The 18,046-nt window shown below is 41.9% G+C and overlaps 1 protein-coding gene and 2 long non-coding RNA genes across 3 annotated transcripts; 1 reads left to right on the top strand and 2 right to left on the bottom strand.

The window, feature by feature from the left end:
• Window positions 1-308: 308 nt before the first annotated feature.
• On the bottom strand, window positions 309-1,283 carry LOC146969519 (uncharacterized). Its single transcript, XR_015034179.1, has 4 exons — window positions 1,251-1,283; window positions 988-1,120; window positions 799-852; window positions 309-647 (listed from the first exon to the last, which is right to left on the bottom strand). It is a non-coding gene; the product is annotated as an uncharacterized LOC146969519 (long non-coding RNA).
• A 1,768-nt stretch (window positions 1,284-3,051) lies between these two features.
• LOC146969518 (uncharacterized) lies at window positions 3,052-3,601 on the bottom strand. Its single transcript, XR_015034180.1, has 3 exons — window positions 3,506-3,601; window positions 3,261-3,317; window positions 3,052-3,179 (listed from the first exon to the last, which is right to left on the bottom strand). It is a non-coding gene; the product is annotated as an uncharacterized LOC146969518 (long non-coding RNA).
• A 3,054-nt stretch (window positions 3,602-6,655) lies between these two features.
• syt4 (synaptotagmin IV) lies at window positions 6,656-15,399 on the top strand. Its single transcript, XM_085758940.1, has 5 exons — window positions 6,656-6,955; window positions 8,875-9,494; window positions 10,295-10,618; window positions 13,534-13,654; window positions 14,111-15,399. Exons 1-5 carry the CDS (start codon window positions 6,919-6,921, stop codon window positions 14,428-14,430), a joined length of 1,422 nt encoding a protein of 473 aa, XP_085615066.1. The 5' UTR covers window positions 6,656-6,918; the 3' UTR covers window positions 14,431-15,399.
• The last annotated feature ends 2,647 nt before the right edge of the window (window positions 15,400-18,046 follow it).

Raw genomic sequence — 18,046 nt, 5'->3', positions numbered from 1 at the left:
AGGCTTAAAGGAGTCCAGAGCAGTTTAGTAATAGATGGTGAATGTGTTTGACAAACACCAGCTACATTGACTGACAGACTGGAAACTATTTTTTTATTTGATTTATTTATTTATTTGATGTACATTATTATCATCTGTAGCCATTTCAGCTGATGTGTAGAAGTGCATTACTGTAAGAATGTCAATGTAATTTACATATTTCTGAAATGAGAAAGAAAATTGCAAATATGAGTTCATGAAAGAAAAACTAACAGCCGTCAAACAAGTTGAGTGTTGTTCTTGGTCAGAATGTGAAGCTTTTAAGGCCATATTATGGGTATCTTAAACTGAAGGTAGGAAACAGATAAAGCAGATAAAATACCACAAATAAACAGTTACAGTTCGTCATGACTCTTAAGGCTTGTTAGCAGCTTCTGCAGGGATTTGAGGTTCTGTTTGTAGTCCTCCATTTCTGTAATTTTTTTTTCATTATACTTCTTTATGTAAGGCCTCAATGCCTCCACAAATGTCTTTGTGTCCTCCAAAAATTCCACCAGTGCTGGAAAGTCAGTAAGTACTGATTTGAGTAGTTTAATTGACATGTCCATTAGGGGTGCAACATCACCCAGGAGCTCTGATGTGAAGACAGCATCTTGCTTGTGCTCTTCCTGTAAGAGAAAATGAAGGCACAAATTACATTTACCCTGCTGTTACATTCTGTTATGAAAGACGTCTGAATGACTAGTGTATATCATCACTAAGGATACTAGTGGGTTTTCCTTCATTCAGGATTGACCTTCCACATAATGGCTGACTCACCTGCTTTCTCTCTGTTATTTGCAGTAGTTTCTGAAGGTCTTGTCTCAGCCCCTCCTTGAAAAAAACATTTGTATTCGGGGCAGATGGAAATTACGTTTTGTGTAATTGTTTCATTGTTATTCAAATTTGAATGCTGACTTTAACATTAAAATATTTTAGCCAAACAAAGTTAAAAAATGATCAATTCACCAGTTTGTTCTTGTCCGTCTTTGAATGTGTGAAGCAAACCAGACTCAGCAGAGTGAAGATGAGGAACAGGCCTTTAGTTGTTCTGCTGCTGGAAAAAGCTGCTGCTGCTGCTGCTGCTGCTGCCATCACTGCTCTGACCAAAAATAATAAAGAACTGAAAATAAAATAAAATAGAACAACTACAACTCAACTTTGTGTCTTAACTTATAAATTGTTATAAAAGTGCATAATATGCAACAGTGTGTAATGGTTTCTGATTTTACCTGTGGTGTAAACTGAAGGAGAGCTGCTGTACGGGTGATGAATGACAGTGTGATAAGATGACAAAGTGCAAACAGCTTTATATGCTGCTGCTGTCACCTCCCCATTGTACGACTCACCTGTGGGCGTGGATTCGTGACGTGTGTTTTCCTGGTATGTGAATATGTTTGCAGGCGGGCTCTTACTTTATCTGCACTGCACAGAAATGGTACTGGGCATTTTCACTTTGCAGGAAATTAAAGCAGAAGTAAGCGATATTTTTGTGTTAATATAAGTCTTAAATAGTTATATCTTCCGACAGCAATCACTTACTTAGAGTGTTTCGACCGAAACACGGGTCTGTCAGCCACTCTGCTCTGCTCTGAGCTGAGGAGAAAACTTTTCTTGTATCCTACAAGTTTTATCCAATGAGGAGAGAGAACGGCATGCAGGGCTGTGTGTGCAGCCAAGGGATGTGCCTGAATGTGGTGACGTAGGGACGAGGACCAATAGATCCATGACGAGGGCGGGGGCTGCTAACTCCATCGGCTGACAAGAAGTTATGGTGCGTTCAAGGCAACTCGTAACTCGTGTTTTTCTGACCTGTGAAGTTGTACCAGTTTGATCTGGTACGAGTTCATGGGTCGGAAGTTACGAGTGGCCGCTATAGTGACTTTCACAGGCAACAGGACGGAAAAACACGATATACGGGTTGCCTGGAACGCTACAAAGTCGTGACTCGAAGCCGTAATTTACGGTTTCAAAAGCCTACCTGGAACGCAGCATTAGCCAAAACGACCGGATCGCTTACTTCTGCTTTAACACAAACATTCCGCTTACTTCTGCTTTAAATGTACATACATGATACAGTATGTCATAGGCCATATACTGTAGTAGCTGCAAGATGTGAAACTCATCATCATCATTGCATTGCAACTTGCATTTTACCAGTATATTTTGTCTTTTCCGATGTCTGAAAGATGGGATTATGCCTATATCAATAAACTTTATCAACTCAAACAGTTTATAATCACACCTAATCACCAATTTTAAAAAAACAAGACAGAAAAATGACACTATAGACACCCAAGAAAATTGTACACAATAGAATTCACTGACACAAAGCACCAGAAGCTTTTGAGCTTCTTTTTGGTGATCATTTCCTCAATTTACTGTGTATCCAAATTGTCCAATATGTCCAAGTCACGGGTCCAAGTCCTCACTGTTTATCCTGGTTTAATTATCCAGATCATGTTTTTATGTAAGAACCCTTTGGATAAAATGTATCTTCTCCCCTCCAAGAGCTTAAGTGTGGTGTGTTTGTCTTTGTCTTTGTACGTTGAGGTGTTTTAGTAGTGGCTTACTCACAGATCTGGTATTGTCTCTATAGAGAAAATGTATCAGAATTTGTCTTTAACACACAAGGAAGACATCAGACAACTGTGGTTCTCATATATTCAGTTTATTTTGGTTGTTAACATGCACTAAATTTTATTTGCAATCATAACATGTTATTAGGCTACTTGTCAATAGCAGTCAATAGTACATCTCATCAGTCATTATAATATCAGATTAAGTTTATAATCTATAGTTTGTCCTAATGCAAGAAAGGTGTAAGAATAAACCAGCAGGAGAAACAGTAATAGTTCAGCTAAGTAATTGAACCTGGGTACTAATTAACCTCAAGGTTAAAGTTCAGCTTTATTCTCCTCAAGGAATTTGATCAATTTATTTATGATTCTCAATTCTTCTTCGCTCTCCTCTATTTTTGTGTCCAGGTCTTCATATTTCCTGCTGTAGAAGTTTATAACTTTCCGCATCAAACCATTGATGTGTATCAGATCTATGTCCATTGGGATAAGATTAATAGGTGATGCCAAGATTTGTTCAACGGATTTCATAGAGTCACTCACGCTCTTTGAAATGATCGACAGTGCTGACTCGTCAATTGCCTAATGGGGAACAATAAAATAGCATCATGATGTGGCTCAACCTCAGTTTGCTGTTTGTTGGATTGTGACTGTTTAACTCACCTTCAGTGTGTCTGTTTCTAACTGTATTTTCTGGCGCATTTCCTTCAGATTTTCCTGCTGATCCACAGTGAGAATCAACATTCAGTTACAGGGACATGTACACATGATAGCAGCATTAATATAGATTAAACAAACATGGAAATGAAATGTGTGCTTGAAAAGATTTAGAAAGTTTGTAATGTGAATAAAAAATTTAGGACAAATGAAAGATTCTATAAAAAAGAAAGAAAAAGAAAGTAATTTACCAGTTTCTCCTTGTCTAACAGTGAAGTTGAGAAGCAAACCAGACTCAGCAGAGTGAGGAGGAGGAACAGGCCTTTGCTGCTGGAAAAAGCTGCTGCCATCACTGTTGTCATTCAGAGTGTAAAGGACAGATGAAGAATATCAGAGCATGTTCTTCAGCTGCAATTGAACCTTTTAAATTCATGTCTGCTAAAAATAAAAACCTTATGTTACCTGCTACTGGAAGGAGAGCTGCTGTACAGGAATGTGGAAACATGGACACACACACGAGAAGCTTTATATCCTCCTGATGTCAACGCCCCCAGAAGGTATTTCCTGGTATTCACCTACAGTGTCGTATTACTTTCTATTTGAATAAAGGTTTGGGTGATATTAATTGTAAATGTAGACAATAAGAACCTACTTATTGTAAAGAAAGACAGACAAGAACTGGGTTGCATGTGATGAATGAAAAATGGTGATTTAGCCTCCACAAAAAAAAACCCAAAACAATGTTCTAAGGCTGACTTTGGTATTAGACAAGGTCTGGGAAGCAAATCATTTGAAGTGTTTGTTCAAGGTTCAAGTTTTATTGCCGTTCTAAAACATGCTTTTATATGAAGAGAATAAAAGTCATCAAGTACAAGCAGAACAATAAAGTGACAATAAAATAGTGTGTACGTGTGTGCATGTTTGTGTGTTTGCGTGCGTGCATGCGGGCATGTGTTTTGTCTTCACCACTTTGTGTCTTTGTCGTTGCTTCACTTTCTTTTTCATGAACTGGTTAAATTGTCGAAGAAGCCAACTCATTAGAAAGCTGTGTGAGTTTGTGTTGTGTTTTCTTGTGCTGCCCACATTTGTAAAACTGAATTGAATCCCATCACTCATTAGAAGTTCAGGTACAATTCCCCAGTCATCTATGTCAACAATAAGAAAAAGTAACACACTGTATGGAGGAGTGTACAACATGGCACCCATCTGGATATACTGTACCTCATTAACATTTAAACTATCACAGCAAATAACGATCTTTAGATTTCAGGCCAAAACACTGATGGTAACAGTATAATATTCACACAGTGTGTCATGAGAAGAAAGTGGAGTCGGGACTCCACTTTCTTCTCATGACCAGTATAATATTCACACATATTCAGGATTAACACAGTGTGTGGGACAAAACACAAACCTCCAGGCAACAAACTGTGCAACTGTGCAAGATGAATGTGTAAGGCAAATGGGGACTGTGGTAAGATGAAGAACTTGATAAATGGACACTGACTCCTCCTCAAGGCCTGGTTAGCAGCCAGGAAACTGTTCCAGGGCTTCAGAGTCATTATGAAAACGGTTCTGTGCATGTTACCTGGTGAGTTTGTAATGGTTTCATTGGAACAAGGTGAGTTCTGTAAATGTGTCTATCTTCAGAGTTTTACTTTTATCTTAAACACGTTTGAATCACATCTACGTCAACAAATTAACTAATATTTTTAGAGGGAATTGTATTCATGACTATGGCCACCAGGGGTCACTATTTGATCATATTTAATGTAAAAACCATAGACTGTAGGTAAAAACCAGCAGCAGTTCTGAACATGCTTTGACTTGGGTATACTGCCATTTTCAACAATGCAAAAGTTGGGGCGGTGTTTAGCTCAGTTGGTAGAGCACCCGCCCCATGTGTTGAGGCTGTAGTCCTCGCTGCAGGCGGCCCCGGTTCGAGTCCCGCGTCGGACGGCCCTATCCTGCATGTCATTCCCCCCATCTCTGCCTCCCATTTCCTGTCACACTCTCAACTGTCCTATCAAATAAAGGCATGAAAAGCCAAAAAATATACTTTAAAAAAAAAAAAAAAAAAAAAAAAAACAATGCAAAAGTTGATGACTTGTAAATGCAACATGACTTAAAATGAAGACTGTTACTATGGCCATGTTTGCACAGATAAAGACTTTCACAAATGAATTACAGTTACACATACAGTATTACACTTACCAGAAATTGACCTATACGCAACTTTAGAAAGACTGTAAGCACACACTCCTTAGTTCACTGTAGAATGTGATGTGCTTTCTTACACTATATTATTTCACCTTACTATCTTATATTGTATTATATTATATTGCTTAGTTAGTTGTGACTGAGTATTGTGCAATGAATTAAAGGAAGATCACATATACACCACAAGTTGTTTGTAACCTATATTGAAATGTGAATTTACATGTAGTCTTAAAAGCAGAAGTAAGCGGAATATTTGTGTTAATATAAGTCTTAAATAGTTATATCTTCCGACGGCAATCACTTACATAGAGTGTTTGGTCTGAAACACGGGTCTGTCGGTCACTCTGCTCCGCTGTAAGCCGAGGAGAAAACTTTCCGTGTATCCTACAACCTTTATCCAATGAGGAGAGAGAACGGCATAAAGGGGCGGTCCTCTCTGTGTGTGCAGCCAAGGGATGCGCGTGAATGTGGTGACGTAGGGACGAGGGCGGGGACTGCTAACTCCATCGGCTGACAAGAAGTTAGCCAAAACCACCGGATCACTTACTTCTGCTTTAAGTGACAGTTAGGACACTTTGATAGTCATGTTGTCAGTAGGCCTACTCTCATGAGGGTTGTACTTGATTATAAATAAAACTATAGCAAATGTGGCACATAATATTACTAGCCTATTTATTTAATCCTAGTGGACTATTCTATTTACTACCAATCTATAGAGGAAAGCATCACTGCATATTGCTCTATTAGCCAAACTCCCACTTACTTTAATGAATGATAGAACCATCGTATCAGACAAGGAAGTAGACACACGCACACACACACACACACACACACACACACACACACACACACACACACACACACACACACACACACACACACACACACACACATACCTAGATACAGACCAGGACCGTTCATTCCCTAACAATCAATCAGGGAAATTGGCAGCCCTGTTGCGCTGCTTCACCGGGGTCCTGATTCCATAGCCAGCCTCCGTCACTACTGCGTCAGCACTGATGAGCTCAGCGTTACCGGTAGAGAGGGAGGGGAGGGGAGGGGAGGGGAGGGGGCGGGGGAGCAGGGGAGAGGGACGGAGAAAACAAGGAGAGAGAGAGAGAGAGAGAGAGAGAGAGAGAGAGAGAGAGAGAGAGAGAGAGAGAGAGAGAGAGAAGGAGGGAGGGAGAGAGGGACTGGGGTGTTGCCGCCTGTGAGACACACTCACGCATCACAGAGTAGCAGCAGCAGGGAGAGAACAGAGCATCCCACCGTCCTCGTCCTTCTCCGGGAAAACAAGGACCTGCTCCTTGAATTATTGAAGCCGCTCGCGAACGCCTTTGTATTATTAAACATAATCAAAGCCGCGATATTACGGAGATATTGTTGAAAGCTCGTGGCCAGGAGAGCTCGGTGTGACTTCGCTTCAGCACCTCGGACAGCGACAATGGCTCCTACTATGGTGGAGGACGGAGCTCAGCTCGGTGAGTCCCGCCGCCGCCTCAGCGCAGCAATCAGTCTGATCAGACACAGGTGTGAGGGCGGAGGGCCTTTCTGTTCTGCTGCCTTCACGACTCTCCTATTTAAAGTCGTAGTGTTGTTCATTTGTTACTTTCTGAACCTTGCCTTCTTTTTCAAAATAAGTATAATTAACCGGACCTAGCTTTTCACGTTTTATGAAAATTTAAACCTTATGTTGATAACATATAGGCTATAAGACTCTCCGCCTCCATTTTGCGGCTAGCTTAAGGGCAACAGCTAATTATCAGAAGAAAAAAAACTAGGAGGGAGATGACGTTGTGTTTTTTCGTCATTAGTAACCAATTCATAACTAATTTATTTTTTTCGTTATTATTATCAATAAGCAGGTGTTAGCCTACTACAGTATAATTGAAACACGGGGAGCACCTGTTTTGTTTTGTTGGATTCCTCTCCCCGCCCTCCCGCTGCCACATCCACCTGCCTGTTGTTGTTGTTGCCGTGAAACCCACCCAGGGCATTGGAGTGAAATATTGATGAGAAGAGAGAGAGAAGAGGAAAACAGGATGTACAAAATGCTGTGATTTAAAACTGACATGAGTTGACTGCTCACCCATGGGTTAGTCTGAATGATGAATCTGGATCTTACACCAAAACAAGCTGCACCAGTAGGCTAATATCACCTCGAGGAATAATAGCCTGCCTTAAGAAATAGCCTACAAATTACAAGGAAAGCAACAATGAATCTAAATTGTGTGTGGTTGTTATGTGGGCTAATATCACCGTAAATTCCTGTGTCAGTTTATGAAAATAGGCTACATATTGTTTACATATTGTAGCCTATATATTATATTATATTCGATTGATCACATTTTTCCACTGTCTGGTGATCTATCACATGATCCATTGCATGTGAAATCTACCCACCCATCCCAACCTCCACCCTTCTCCCACTCTCTGTTCAACTGGGTGTTAACCTCAGTGCTTTTCCACTGGGCCACCCCCACTAACAGCAGGAAGTGGTCTGCCTTTTTGAATTGAAATAGACCTATTAACTCTGATTGCACGAGGAGGCCGGTGATTGTTGTCGAGTCATAGTTCAACACCGTGAAGGATTTAGACACAAATCTCCCTGAAATAAGTATTGCTTCAGTGATATTATAGGAGCCTTAGACAGTATTGAAAGGAATGAGGTCCCTACTTTTGAATAGAAAGCTGGGTTATGCTTAATGCAGTTTCACTTGTAGATGGGATCTCACAGGGAAACACCCTGCTTATACGGCTTTGCCCAGAGCCTAATATAATCTCTGAGAATCTATTTCACTACGTTATATAAGATGCTGTTTGTTCTCTGTATCGATTTCCTGGTGTTGCCTATCATCACTCAGAAAATCTCTCCAGAACTGTTTACATTGTGGGTCTGCAAATCATGGACTGATTGTGCTGGTGGTCCTCTTAATCCTTGTCATTATCAAAATGAATGATATGACACCAGAAAAGAGGAAGAACTGATATTGCAGTACATTTGTTTCTCTGTTTGTGTTCCTACATTCAGCCTTTTTTCATCAAGAAAGCAGCCAGTCATATAATGATGTTACGCAGCTTTAGCAGGACTTCATCACAGTCATCACACCAGCTGTTTCCTGTTGATATACTGTGGCCATGTTTGGAATTTGAACACAGTTAATGACGATTCTTCGTCAGGGTGAAACAGATTGATCATTGTTGTCATCTCCCTCTAAGTCAAGACTGCTGCCTGCGTCACTCAGGAAAACAAAATGGACACACAGCAATAACACAACCTGTTGAGGTTTTGCAACATGAACAACTTGTTTGTTTATGTGTGTGTCATGCTGTTTGTTCGAGTATGTTTGATTAAAATCATTTTTCCCTGTTCTCCCTCTGCCCCCTGTCCTCCTCACAGTGGCAGTGCCAGTGGGTGTAGCGGTGGTGAGTGTCTTTGGCCTTGTCTTCACTGTGTCAGCCTTCGCCTGGATCTGTTGCCAGCGTAAAAACACCAAATCCCAGAAGACACCCCCCTACAAATTTGTTCACATGCTCAAAGGGGTGGACATCTACCCGGAGAGCCTCAGTGGCAAGAAGAAGTTTGCTGCAGCTGCCGCCACAACAGCCAACGACACCAGTAAGACTGATGTGAACGGAAACTGCCACACCATGCCGCCGATGAGCCCGAGCGGCACCAGCAAACTGGCAGCGAGTCCAAACGGCTCCAGAACGGCTCTGCACCTGGATCTGGAGAAACGGGATCTGAACGGCAACTTCACCACCAAACCGTTTCACCACCACCACCAGAAGGTACGCAGCTCCCCAGACCTGGAGCTGCCCTCCCCCCACGCTGGCTTCACCCAACCGGGGGTGATGGACCGACACGACCTGCCGTCACCGTCTAGCACTCTCTCCAGCCAGGCGCCCACCCCAGCTGTGGACAAACCCCATGGAGAGGAGAGGGAGGGTGGGCTAGGAACTCTCCACTTCTCATTGGAGTACCAGCCAGAGAAGAAGGCATTCATTGTCCATATCAAGGTACAGTTTGTGTTACAGTAAAGGGATAGTAGCATTTTTTTAAAGTGGGGTTGTATGATCTACAAATAGCCCCTAAGTACTTTAATTGCAGTAGAAGACTCTCTGCACTCCTCCCGTTAGCAACGCCAGCCCATAATAGCCCTGCCCAGAGATTTACAAGTGTTGTGAACAGACCCAAAGAAACAACCTATTTTCGCGGCCTAAAAGAGTTTTACCTGAAAAAAAAATACACAGTTCCATTGTTCACTATAATATAATTTTTTCCAGCCCCTCAAAGTGCAGGAAAGACTCAGTTTTTATTTGGACCTAACCAACTGCTGATCGGCGGGCGCTAACCCTGGGCGGAGGGATACGTGAGTTGGTTAACTTAGCTCCAAATAAAAACTGCGTTTTTCCTGCACTTTGAGGGCCTGGAAAAAAATATATTATAGCGAACAATGGAACTGTGTATTTTTTTTCAGTCTTCAGTCTTCAGTCTTTCAGTCTTCAGTCTAACAGTCTTCATTTTTTTTTTTCAGGTAAAACCTCTTTTAGGCCACGAAAATAGGTCGTTTCTTTGGGTCTGTTCACAACACTGTATGTTGTAAATCTCTGGGCAGGGCTATGGGCTGGCGTTGCTAACGGGAGGAGTGCAGAGAGTCTTCTACTGCAATGAAAGTACTTAGGGGCTATTTGTAGATCATACAACCCCACTTTTAAAAAAATGCTACTATCCCTTTAAGGCTGCTGTTGATGTATAGAGGTATAAAACTTGATTGACAGTCTTGACTGATTGTTTGGTTTGACCCTTTTCGATTCAGGAAGCCCATGGCCTGTCCCCAACTGATGAACAGTCGTTGACCTCTGACCCCTACATCAAGCTGACCTTGCTCCCGGAGAAAAAGCATCGGGTGAAGACCAGAGTCCTGAGGAAGACTCTAGACCCCGCCTTTGATGAGACCTTCAGCTTCTACGGGATCCCACTGGCTCGGGTGTCGGAGCTGGCCCTTCATTTCATGGTGCTCAGCTTCGACAGGTTCTCTCGCGACGAGGTCATCGGGGAGACCCTCGTCCCCTTGTCCGGGATTGATTTGTCAGAGGGGCGTGTCCTGATGAGCCGAGAGATCATCAAGAGGAATGTCAAGGTAAAATCTCAATCCTTTTATTTCTTAATCCTCTCATTATGGCCACCATAACTTAAATGGTTACCTTTAAATGATTTAAATTCAATTTAATCATTGTGATTAAATATATATAAACAGTAAATTGTATCATTTTGCAGCAGCTAATCAGCATAACAGCAACTCCAGCTACACTGAAACTAACCATGAAATCACTGAAATTTGTAACATCGTTCCAGTAATGACTCATCATTTTTCTCATTGCAACATCAGTGTCTGCATCATTGGTCCTCAAAGCATTGCAACAGAGCAGTTTAGAGAGATGTATAAAAGTAAAAGTGAAGAATATTAATCAGTAAGATACATTTTTATTATAAAGTTCTTTATTGATCCAAATATCATGAATCACAGAGCTTCTCTGCCAACTCATCTAAATGTAAATGTGTCATATTATATTTCTTCAGCCCACATGAAACATTTAATAGTTTTGAATCTTAATTTAACTCCAATGGTAAAATCTACATCGTAAAATGCATAAAAAGAGTTCATTTTTATCTTATCTGCCTCGAGCCATGTTACAAAAGTGTCCCTCTTAAATTAAGTCGATTGAGAAAGCAGAAAGGAAGTCCATCTCTCTGTGGAGAAAGTGAGACAATATCTGTTTCACCATTATGGATTTGCAAGATGATACTGAAGTCTGGTGTTTGCTTTAATGGACTGTTGGGAGTTTGGATACAGAAAGCCTCTGGTGGGTTTTTTTTTTTAAATCAAATTTTGCCTAGGTTTATTATCCATTTTACAAAGTCTTCTATATTCCTATGAATATTTCTCTGAAATCTTGCAAATACTCAACTACTCTACTGTCAACTGTAGCTTTAAACAGTCCCTCACAGCTGGACTTGACAGGACATGACACGTTTTGTCTTTGAAATAGAAATGAAACCATTACAACAGTGGTCCATGGCATGAAATAATCCCAGTGCAGCAATGCAGTGGGGGGCTCAGTTTGAGAGGAGACCAGCTCACATGAACCTTTACGCTGCCAGTAACGTATCAAATAGTTGGAGTGATGCCCACACCACAGCAGTATGGATCTGCGGGCTGTTGGTCAATAACCTTCTCCTCCTGACTGGCTGTTCCTGGCAACTGGGAAGACCACAAATGTACTGCAGCTCATTTCCAGTAGGACATCTCTCCTTTGAGAGGAGTGTAATGTGCTGCACTATCAGCACCACCCTGAGATGAGGTCCCCATGTGGACAATTTATCTCTATTTCCAATAAATGCTCTGGACTGAAGCAGGTTCTGGGTGCATTACATTCTGTGTTTGGTGAATTTACAAGATGGAGTGAAGGAGGTCTAGATTTCTACTAGGTGGTTTGACTGTATAAAGGTTTTGTCCATTTGCAAGTGGAATGTGATATGGTACCGGTGTAATTATAGATCAGTGGGCTGATATTGTTCTCTACACATCTGGAAGCTCTGTGCCCTCCAAGTGAAAGCAGATATACAGTACACACAGACAGTTATACCTTCCCAGGAGGAATGAGAGCTACAGTATCTGTTATATCTAAAGATCTCTGGTATGATATAGTACTCTGGGAAAGTGCCGGGAAATGAAGCTGTGATATAAAAGCTTGATTTCTTCTCTGCAGAGCTTAGTCAATGTATTTCTATCATCAAGAGGATAATATTTCTTAAACTGACTCCCCCCCATGCTGAGAATAACCTTTTTTTTTTATTCCATTTCTCATTTGGTTTCCAGCAGAGACACAAATCTCATAAACCTCAGCTGTAGGGAGGAGTCTGTATCGTCTGAACCCCTTTTTGTGCAATCCAAAGAAAAGTGTGGGTTATTTTTGGATTCTTCTCTCGGATTTTATTTTGGCAAGTGCAGAGATTTAAAGACTTGGCTTATATTTTTTTTTAATTGCAATGTATCGGCTGCACTCGCAAGTTGTTTTCTTCCTCTAGGCAGAATATGTGTGGAGATTTATCCTGATGCTGATGGTGCAGCAGAGTTCACATTCACAGTGTTGTAGTGGCTGTGTGGTTTATTCTGTATTACATCTGTTTAGTACTGCATTTACATAAAGATATTAAATACAATATCTTAGTGTTGCTGTATGTATGAAATGAAATGCAGGGAGATGATTTCTGGCTCAGTATTCTCAGACGGGACGTGGACATCGTTCTCTCTGACTGGAGGCTCCTCTCTGCTAACAGGGTGGAGTCCCCTTTGTCTGTGTGCCACCAGTTTTATCCGACTGCTTTGTGCAAGTGTGAGCGTGTGTGTACGCGTGAGTAAGTGTGTGTGTGTGCCGATTAATGAAATCAATACAATGTGTCGCAAGCGGCGCAGCCATCGCCCCGTTTTCACCCTGGAGGACGAGAAAACCAATGAAACAGAACAAAACGTCTTTTCTTTAGAAGAACGTTTTCCTGTCAGCTACAATAAATCTGCAGCGTCCTCAAGGGAGAGACACAGAAAGACTCTGGCAGCGTACTCACTTCATGGATTCGCAGAGACCTGAGCATGGGGTCAGGGCTGGAAGTTGTCTGTGTGCTAGTTCCCATTGCCATGGCAACTGCGAGCGGAGGTGTGATATCCCGTTAAGTGTGATCGCAGCATCTGAGGCGCCAACCGGTTTCGGGCGGGGACGCGGACGTGGATGTGTGTTAGAGAGCAGTGACATGGCAAAGGATCTGATGCGGAGCAGATTAGGGAGCTTCACAACCACACGCTGCTGCTGGTTCAGTTCAGAGAGCAGAGCCGCAGAGACAGGTGGTGATTACTGAGGCCACAGACGTTTAATCTTCAGAGCTGACACCATTTCCATTCCACAAAGCTGCAGTTCTCACCTCCACTTTGTTGATAGTAGCTAATTAATTGTTACGTTGTTTAACTAACCATCACCCCACTCCCCCGTCTCTCCACAGAAGTCGTCAGGCCGAGGAGAGTTACTGCTGTCACTGTGTTACCAGTCCACCACCAACACTCTGACCGTGGTCGTCCTCAAGGCTCGCCATCTGCCCAAGACTGAAAACAATGGACCTACAGGTACTTGTATTTTTAGTTGAACCCTCTGAAACTCTGCCTATGTCTCCCCTGTTTACAGAGACAATCACAAATGCATGTGTGTACACAGTTGTCTCACATGGATGAGACAAAAAGTCTTTTGCTCTTCCTGCCACACAGCCTAAACTACTTTGGATTCTGAGATAGTTGCTATAATGACACAGTGACTGCACTCAAGTAATCTGATCAGGATGTGATAGAGAGCACTGAAGTGACAGCCCCCTACCCACCCCCATCACACACACACACTTAGTGTTTACACAGCCCAGCCCCTTTTGTCCTCATTTTCTAACATCCATCATTTCCGCTCCATTGATCTCCGTATTGATTTGGCTCAGAGAAGATATTCAGCTCTGCCACTCTGCAGGCTCTGCAGGGACGGCTCTTCACCCTGACGTTTCTTACATCATCTGTTTCTGTGTCGTTGTTTTCCTCCAGATCCGTACGTCAAAGTGAACATGTACCAGGGAAAGAAGCGCATCTGCAAGAAGAAGACCCACGTGAAGAAGTGCTCCCCCAACCCGGTCTTCAATGAGCTCTTTGTCTTTGACCTGCCCTCTGAAGAGGGCCTGAGGGACACCAGCGTGGAGCTGCTGCTGATGGACTCAGACACAGGTAACTCGCGCAGCCCCAACACCGTCCTGGGGCGCCTGGTACTGGGCACGTCGGCGGCGGGCACCCCCGGCGAGCACTGGAGGGAGATCTGTGACCATCCGCGTCGCCAGATCGCCAAGTGGCACGCCATGTCGGAGGATTAGAACGCGGCGGTGCTGGATTCTGACGTCCATACCCTGTGTGGTCCAACCAGCAGGGACGGAGTGAGGATGGACAGGACCAACTATCCTGTTCCTATTACAGTACCCATTGACTTTCAGTGAGGGCGGGTGGGAAACGGGGGTAGGGGAGGGACTTTGATGTTGTGGGGCGGGCCATATGAAGTGATGTCATCATTCAATCAATCATCCGATCACTTATCTTTAAAGTTATTGGGGTTCACTGGGGACGGCGGGGCATGACAGAGGGAACCCCAAAGCTTTAAACAATCCCAAAGACTGTCACAGAAAACCACCTGGTAACATACAACATCATCTCCATGGCAACAACAAATTGTCACGGTAACCATGTGCAGTGTAGAATGTCTTAAATGTCGTTATTACTGCTCTTCTTTTCTCCCTTTGCCTCTTCTTCCTCCTCCTCTTCCTCCTCCTCTCTTTCTTCAGCTCTTCCTTCTATAAATAGTAACCTAGTCCATTGTATGAAAACCAGAATGAACCACATCTGACAATGCTGTAAAAATGTGGATTATTAAAGTTTATTTTATAATGACAATGTTTTCTTCATAAAGATGTAGATGGTTTTCATTTCTGTTTTTGTTTTGTACTCTTCTAGTTGATTTGTTGAACATGTTTTGTAAGTATAAGTGGTATTTCATATTTCATTACAAGAAAGCCTAAATTAGGTGGTCTGAGAAAAGACTGGAACAGACTGAGTGCATTGGGGACAGTAACTGGATGCGTTTATGGATGTTTGTTTCGATATGAGAGTGCTTGTGCTGATGCGACTGTGTGTGAGTGTGTGTGAGTGTGTGTGGGTATGTTAGCTCTGAAGACATATGAGCCACATAATGTTTACTGTAGGTGTTTTGTCCCCTTTACTGTGAGCACAAAGACAGCTGAAATGTAAATGTATGTACCTTACTATAAAATATGGCAAGTTCTGAAGAAAAATGTATTTGCGGTCTTTATTTCTCATGATTAGATGTGTGTGTGTGGGTACGTGTGTGCATTCAGAAATAAAGAACATTTTTAATATTTTAGCACTATGAAGTTAAAGGTCCAATACGTTAGTTAAAAAAAAAATCTAAATCTTATCATATAAATCTTATAATATAAGATTTAGATTGTGAATCTAAATCTGAATCACAAAGGTCCTTAAAACATCTCCCCATAAAAAGGTGTGTTTTTGTGTTTTAAAACATGATTTAACTAAGAAAATTTTAAAAAGCACAATAGTTTTGAGGCTACGTTTAGTTTTTATTTGTATTTATCTTTTTTATTTATTTATTTATTTTACAATTGTAACATCTGATGGCTTCATTACACTGAAAATCACTTAGAGGATTACTGTCTCTGAGGTAAAAGCCTCTTTTAAAACACAACAGTCTGAGCAGCGACTTGTGGTGCGTCCTCACCTCCAGCACCGTGGGGATGAAATCATCTGGATCCTTTCCAGGTCTGATGATGTAATAACTGCTGAGTGGCTAAGTGCTCAGGGATGAAGTCATCATGCCTGAATTTAATATCAGCTAAGTGGTTGAGTGAGGTAGGACAGCTGGCTCAGCGTGCACATTTGTCTCTCTTTCTTTTTTTCTTTTTTCTTTTTACGGATACAACAAAAAAAACCTTTTTATTCATCTCTCTCTGCTTTATACTTCTGTCACAGCTCTTTCCATCCTTCCTCTCTTTACTCTTACACCAGGTTACATCATGTGGTGGAACCTCTGGAGGAGCAGGTTGTTCTGTCACCTGTACTTCCTCTGTGAGGCCGCTCTCTCTTATAGCTGCTCATTTAAACCTCTGTCGTTCTTTGAAGCAATAAAACAGATCTGTGGTGGCTCCCTCTCCAGTATTCCTCCTCCCTTCTAGTTACCAAATTCAATTAGGCCTTACACTTATCATGATGACCTCCTTTTTTCAAGGACATTTTGAAAACTGTGTCAGTGATTGCAATCCAGGAATGGAGCAGGAAACAGACAGGAAACAGCCCAGTCATACTACAGTACTAGATCATCAGTCATGATGAAAAGATTCAAAAAGCCTGGCTTATATCATACTGTGTATTATTCTGAAACTGGAGTCATCAATATTTTCTATCAATAATGAGTCAGAGATGAAAAGGAATCATATGTAATGATCAACCCACAGAGGAATATGACCCAAGCTGCAGCTTCTTCAGCTCTTTAGTTTATGGCTGCAACTTAATACTGTTCACTGTCACTGCTCTCAGCAGAATAGCTAACAGCTGCATCAGGCAGATATTTCACCAAGAACTAAAACAGCCCTGTATATGAACAAATTGTAGCATTAAGCAGCTACAGAATGAAAGGTAAACAGAAAAACAATATGCTGGATGTGTGAATAGGTTGAGTTTGCCTGCTGCTCATTTATCTATTACAGTCAAATTCATTCAAGCTACTATTCAAGCTGCCTGCAGCAAGTGATAAAATAATCAATTTTGTATGTGATTCATATTCGCACTCAAGAAAATATTTTTGAGGACATGCTTGAAGAGTTGCAATTGGGCTGTATGATTTGTCTAAAAACCCACCATACCCCACACACCCCTCTCCCTTTTCTCTCTTTTTAAATTGTGCAGACATATTGATTGACTGCACCGGCTTGTAAACAATTCACTGGGCCTAACAGCTCCTAAATCCGTGCCATCCTCTGCCTCGCTGTGCTTCACTATTATTAATATACCTGCTCAATGTTGTGAGATCCAAGCAACAAAATATAACGGAAGAGCAAAAGGAGAAATGTTGGTTAGTAAAGTAATAGTAAAAAGCACGTTTATATCCCCATCAGACGCACAAAAGAAAAGAATGAAGCACAGACATGTTTCTAAAGATCTTTAGGTTTTCTCTTGATAACAAATGTGAGTTTCATTCTGTCCAGACAAAGACTGTTGAGACCACAGCTGCTGTTTCTGATTTCTCCTTCTTCATTGATTTAAGAGTCAGTCAACCTCCTGAGCTTCTCTCTGCTGCTTTAATGACATCACACACACACACACACACACACACACACATATACATATAACTGACCTGCAAGACAAATGCTTTATATATCATAACTTCTCCATTTCAAGACTCGTATAGCTTTAGTGTGGGTGAATGACTCACAGCTCTTAGTAGTGTGTGTGTGTGTGTGTGTGTGTGTGTGTGTGTGTGTGTGTGTGTGTGTGTGTGTGTGGTGACAGTAGGCTCAGTTGCAGTGGTCCCTCAGGATCTAATCAGAGTGGCTTTTGTGATGCAAAGCTAGACCTTAAAGTCTATTACAATCCTCAGTGACTGCACGCACACACACACACACACACACACACACACAGAGAGAGAGAGAGAGAGAGAGAGAGAGAGAGAGAGAGAGACAGTCACGTTCCTCTGCACATCTCCTCATATACACAACTATATAACTTGGCTACATCTTAACATGATAACATCTTACACAAGAGTGTGTGTTATCTAGGGGGCATGTGCATGTGCCTATATGTAGAAGAAAGGGATTGGCCCTAATTAGGGAACTAGTGGGAGGGCACATGGACCAGATTAGATCTCTGTTCTTATTAATACATCCCCTTAAAACAGTTGAGCAATGT

The sequence above is a fragment of the Trachurus japonicus genome, chromosome 18 (assembly GCF_045865225.1).
Source record: "Trachurus japonicus isolate A0001 chromosome 18, Traja_1.0".
NCBI classification, from domain to species: Eukaryota; Metazoa; Chordata; class Actinopteri; order Carangiformes; family Carangidae; genus Trachurus; species Trachurus japonicus.
Note: the sequence above shows the minus strand (reverse complement) of the source record. Positions and strands in the feature narration are given on the sequence as shown.